General features: G+C 55.1%; 1 protein-coding gene across 5 annotated transcripts in view; it reads right to left on the bottom strand.

Annotated features, from left to right (window-relative positions):
* Window positions 1-5,002, bottom strand: part of C2CD2 (C2 calcium dependent domain containing 2) — a 50,639-nt gene extending 45,637 nt beyond the window's left edge. For 2 of the 5 annotated variants that reach the window (XM_011372862.2, XM_011372863.2), the window contains exon 1: window positions 1,880-4,996. In XM_011372862.2, coding sequence (XP_011371164.1) covers window positions 1,880-1,894 — 15 coding nt within the window. In that variant the 5' untranslated portion in view covers window positions 1,895-4,996. Of the gene's footprint in view, window positions 1-1,879 lie in introns of all 5 variants that reach the window. The other 3 variants (XM_023538211.1, XM_011372861.2, XM_023538210.1) reach the window with 3 other exon arrangements.
* Window positions 5,003-5,433: the final 431 nt, after the last annotated feature.

Genomic DNA, 5,433 nt, shown 5'->3' with positions numbered 1-5,433 from the left:
TCTTAAAGGAAGACCACAGAAGGCTACTTCTGGAAGAGCTCCTCACGGTCAAAACAAGAACAATTTAAGCATCGAAACGAATAGCGACCGTACTGGATCATAACCCACAGAATAAAATGCTCGTGAGTCCACACCGATGTAACCAACTAAGTATATAGACGGAAACAAAACAAAAAATCAGGGTTTTTTGTTTTGTTTTGTTTTGTTTTAAGTAATTGCCGTGGACTCGTCACACAGATGGGTGCCAAAATCAGCGAGCAAAAATGCGAGGAGTAACAGGATTTGTAGAGCTTCAAAGTCCCTCCCCAAGGTATGTGTTAACTCCAGAGGGAATGACAGAAGAGGAGAAATATGACAGAAGAGAAACCGGCAGGAACCACCTTCACCAAGGGATCGAGGCCACCGTCCCCAGCCGTAAGTCACATCGACGTGACCCCTGCGACACAGCACACAGAAAGGGCGCGTCGCTTCTGTGGTTCGTATGACCTCACTCCAGTCAAGGTCACGAGAAACAAGGAAAGACTAGGAAACTGTTGCAGACTTCGGGAGACTAAGGAAAAGCAGGAGCCCAATGCCGTCTGGGACCTGCCCGGTGCCCCGGAACAGGAACAGCAAACCGGTGGCAAACCGTGGACTTCAGACGCGGACTTCAAGTTTCTTAAAGACCGCTGCCCGTGTCAACATCGTATGCTGTTACAATGTCGATTTCTTACACTGTTACAATGTTACTGTAAATTATAGTAACCTTGTGCCCGTGTTAATTTCTTGGTTCGGATCCTTGTGCTATGGCTACCTGAGGCAGGGTGAATATATGACAACTCAGAATTACTTTGGCAACTTTTCTATCAATCTAAGAGCAGTAAAAATATATATATGTGTATATATATTTTTTTATGAAAGAGATTTTACAAGACAGCAGCCCGCCCTCATTGATTATATTTGCTAAATGCCTCACGTAGGTCTCGTCTCCTCTGGAGCGGGTTCTGTTTCCCAGACTGAACCCAAAGTCACTCTCTTCCACAGATGGCGCAGAGAGGTCAGGAGTTGCCAGAGGCCTCACCACCCCAGAGCTTTCAGCCTAAGCAATGAACGCGCGGCTCTTCCAGGCTCCAGAAATCCCCTCCCACCTCAGCAGCCCACGAGGGCCAACGAGAGTGGAAGTTAGCTTTGGCTGCGTTTTAGTTAACACGACACCCACTCTTCCTTCCCCCGAATTCCTGTCTCACGGGGAGACTGGGCGAGAGCGCAGAACCACCTGAACTGGCGCCTGTTCCCGGGTTTCATAGCCACAATTTGCGAAGTCATCAGTAAACCTCCTTTAATGTTGATTCTTTAGAAGTGAAAAACAAAGCACATTAAACAGCTCGTTTTGTCCAGGCTTGGCCAGCTTCCCAAGCGGGGAAGGCTTGTGTCCAGATGGGGTGATGAAAATGTCACTGTTTCTCGCCATCAGCGACAAGTTTCTAACAGCCCCTGCCATTGGCCCCCACCCCGGTGCCGGGCAGTGGGTGGGTGGACTGTGCCTGGACAGACAGGGCTCTGGCCCAGCTCACAATATGGGGAGCTGATGAGGCACAAGTGACCACAAGGTGCCAGCGTGATGTGGGGACAAGTGCAGGCTGCCGGGTGGGGGTAGGGCCGCATCCTGGCTGAATGGGAGTGTCTGGGACCTTTGTGCTGAGACCTGAAAGGTTTACAGAACTTAACTAAGGAGAAAGGTTAAATACGCATTCAAGACAAAAGAAATGACCCACGGGAAGGTCCCACTCGGGAAAACCCTGAACGTTTGGGTAACAGGGGGACTGGTAGGGGTCACGGTAGAGGGTGCAGGGAGGGGCCCGTGCAGAGTCCTTCTCCAAGGTCACCTTCACATCCTTACCCACTGACTTCTCATGCTGCGGCCGCTGTCGCTGCTGGTCAAGGAGTTTGGGCTTTTGTGAGCAGCACCCAAAGCTCCCTCCGCACCAGGAAAACTGAAGTCCTGTCGCTCTGCTCTTTAAGTCATGGCTCATCGTATACGAGTTTGAGCTGTTAGAAACATCTTCTGAGTTCACGCAGGATCTTTTTTTCCCCTCAAAAGCCACAAAATTGTTCCACAGTCTTGGTCTTTTGCATTTAGAACATCCCTCTGGGAAAAAATCCCGGGGCTAAGGACTAAAGAAACCAACCTCCTCCGGGCGGCCCACGCGAGACAAGTCCAGAATGTGGCCCGGATGCATCGCCCTGGGGACGGAAGTGCTGTCCAGACAACAGGCAGGGGTCGCGGGCCACAGGCGCCTGGCTTCCCGAGCCAGCGAACTCCTGTGGAACCGGGGACCTGAGGCCTCCCAGGTGGCTGTCGCGGGGTGAGGACCACCTCTGGGGCACCTGATTGTCACCACGACCATTCTGCAATCGTCGGTGTGGGGCAGGGGGACTAAAGGGAAACCTCGGCTGTCACCTTTGGGTAACAGGGTGTTAGTTCCCAGTCTAGTGACTGGGGCGGTTACTTCTAGAACCCTCCGTTCTCCATGAGCTGTGATCGGATCAACTGGAATCAGGTTTTTGTGGCATCGGAGTGGAGAGGGGTTGTTGGCTGAAGGGGATTCTGACTGATGGTCGGCTTAGGGACAGCGCGTATCCAGTGGCTCCTCGCTAGTGGGAAGCTGGCTTGAGGAACCTGTGAGGTACACAGTACGCTCCCGGCACCCCCACCTAGTCTGAACTGGACAGGGTCAGGTAAGCTCTCTCGGTGGTTCGCCTGTGCTCCCTAAACGCCTGGCCAGCTGGCAGGGCAGCAAAGACTTCCTCTTGTGTCTCTGCAACTCACCATCCTAATTTAAAAATAGTTGGAGTGAGGGTCAGAACATGGAGGCCTGCACTGTCACAGCCATGCGTCGTCCAGGGTCGGTCAAAGCAGACTCCACGAGTTATCGCTCCATCCCGGGTCCCTGGGGAAACGAGCCCCATCGCTGCGACGACACGGTAAACGATCGAACCCATCTATGCTCTCTTGCTGGACCTCAGTTAAAGGGAACATGGGGCCTCAGAGTCGAACTGGCGCCCACAGGGGAATGTGACTGCAGTGCACACAGACCGTGAGGTCGCGGTCGAGGTATGGGTCGGCCCCAGCACGTCTCTCCAGCTCATGGGCCTCAGTCTCCTCCCCAGAGAAGCGAGGCGCTCAGCTAGAAAGAAGATTTTGGGGTTCCTTTCCACCTTAAAATCCAAAGCTGAGTGAGATTTAGAGAGGGAGGGGCCCCCGTCTCCACTGGACAGAGACGTCCGCCTTTCGCGAAAGATGCTGGATATGATTAAGTTACTTCTGGTGCGTCCCCACCCCCCGTGTGACAGGCTGAGGAGTGGTCTCCTCCCGTGCCTGGACAGGGCCGGGCAGGAGGGGGCCACTAAGCTGTGGCACTCTAGGCCGAGAGAGCGGGCATGGAGGGTCAACCCTAATCCCGGATTAATGGGATCAAATTGGAGGGAGGGCAGAGACACGGCACGGCTGGCTGCCAGGATCAGGACGCCCACGGGTGACAGTGGCCTGCTCACCCGTGCTATCGTGAGTGCTGCAACAGGACCGCCCAGGACAGAGGAGCGTGTGACGCGTTGGTGGCAGGAGCCGAGTTCCCCAGACCTATCTGCCTGCAAAACCTTCCACTTGAATTCAAATCCAGCAGTGCTTCTGGGCCCTGGGAGAGCAGCGCCTGATGCCACAGTCAGACCCAGTCCCTGTCCACGCCGAACTGGCAGGGAAAGCTCCACTGTTTTGAACTTGAACTTGAACCTGAACTTGAACCCATGCACTGTGGCCCTGCCCAGACAGGCGTCTGGAAACACCGAGGTCCGAGGCTGCGGGCATGATCAACGCAGACCTGGAGCCGACAGGGCATACAAGCCAGATCCTTCCTTCCAGTCTCCCAAAAATAGAGCCCTCCCTGCCCCCGCAGAGCCCGGCGACTCCGTGAAAGGTTTTCTTCCAAAACCAGTGGCTCCCTTCAGTGTTCTCAGTTCACCTGACCAGCCAGATGTCCCAGAGAGGTGTTCCGTCCTTTCTCCCTCGACGCTCCAGGAAGCGCCGTGTCTAAGGCAATCCCGTTCTCTATGCCAATCCAGACGTGCCAGGAAAGGAGGCGGGGGCGCTAAGCAGGGCCCCCCAGCTCGTGGGGGGCAAGGTCAGGCCTCTGCACCCGCGACTCGGCCAGGAGGCCCAGAGTTAAAACCCAGAAGGATCGTCCAGGTCGTTGACGCAGTGCTCCCTTGAATTTTAGGGAGAGCGAGGACAAGGCTCAAGCCCCCTCACGCCGCCAACCAAAGTGGACTCAGCCACGGGACCTGGCCTGTGACCCCAGGTCAATCGGGGGTCAGTGCCAGCAGCTTGGTGGGGAAACGAATCTGGGTTTGCCCCGGGAGTGAGGTCGCATGGCTTCAGATGGGGCATTTCCCCTGAGCAGAAGACACCCAGCTCTGGGCAGCAGGGGCACAGATTCTAGGCACCAAGACGGACGACAGTCAACAGGCCTTGAAGCCTCTTTTCATCCGAAAGGACGGTTATTTTCTCAACCGTTGAATACATGGTCTTTCAAGCTGTTAAATTTACGCTCACTTATATGCAAAGCTTTCTTGTTTTTTTAAACCCATGGCCATGTGAGTCAGGCCACGTCACGAAGACCAGGCAGAGGGTCCTCTCTGGAACATTCCGAAATTGATGGGTCCAGGTTGATGGGTCCAATTGATGCAGCCTTCACTGTCCAAAGCCAATGGCCATCGGCCTCTCCATCGAGCTGCACGAGCAGCCACAGGACCAGGAGAGCAAGGAGCATCAGCACGAGCCGGGAGGCACCGCCCCAAACCCACCAGCCCGAATTCCTCCTTCGGAATGTCCGGAAATAGTAGACACCAGAAGATGTCTTAAAAGCAAAAGTAAGTCACCGCGTCATTAACCGCGGAAGAAACAAAACCACAGGGCTGAGGGAGGGTGGGGGGGTGGCAGCAGCTAGCTCAGCAGCCCCTGGACTCCGGGGCAGCAGGCAGCGGGGTTCCCATCCCCGCTCCACAGCCCACAGGCTGTGTGACGCTGGGCAGGTTACTTAACCTCTCAAGGCCTCAGGTCCTCACCTGGACATTGCTGACCAGGTCTCAGTCCTGGGAGTTGTGAGGATCCAGAGACGATGCATGCACCGACAGCCCCCAATACAAAGTCCGGCAAGGGGCTGGCCCGCACACACACACAAAAAGTCACTGCTTTTACACACCAGGGAACGCAAACCTTTTGGAAATGCATTCTCGGTGAAGTTCTGCTCTGTAGATGGAAGCCTATTTGGGTCACGGTTATTCATATGTCAGGTGCAAAAGCAGAAAGTGCCCAACTGGGAACAGAACGACCTGGGACTCCAGGAAGGGCACGTGTGAGCGAGAAGGGGGCTGCGCACCCCGCCCCCGCCACCCCCG

Source organism: Pteropus vampyrus, unplaced genomic scaffold, assembly GCF_000151845.1.
Source record: "Pteropus vampyrus isolate Shadow unplaced genomic scaffold, Pvam_2.0 Scaffold214, whole genome shotgun sequence".
NCBI classification, from domain to species: Eukaryota; Metazoa; Chordata; class Mammalia; order Chiroptera; family Pteropodidae; genus Pteropus; species Pteropus vampyrus.
The sequence above is the reverse complement of the archived record's forward strand: the minus strand, read 5'-3'. Positions and strand labels throughout refer to the sequence as shown.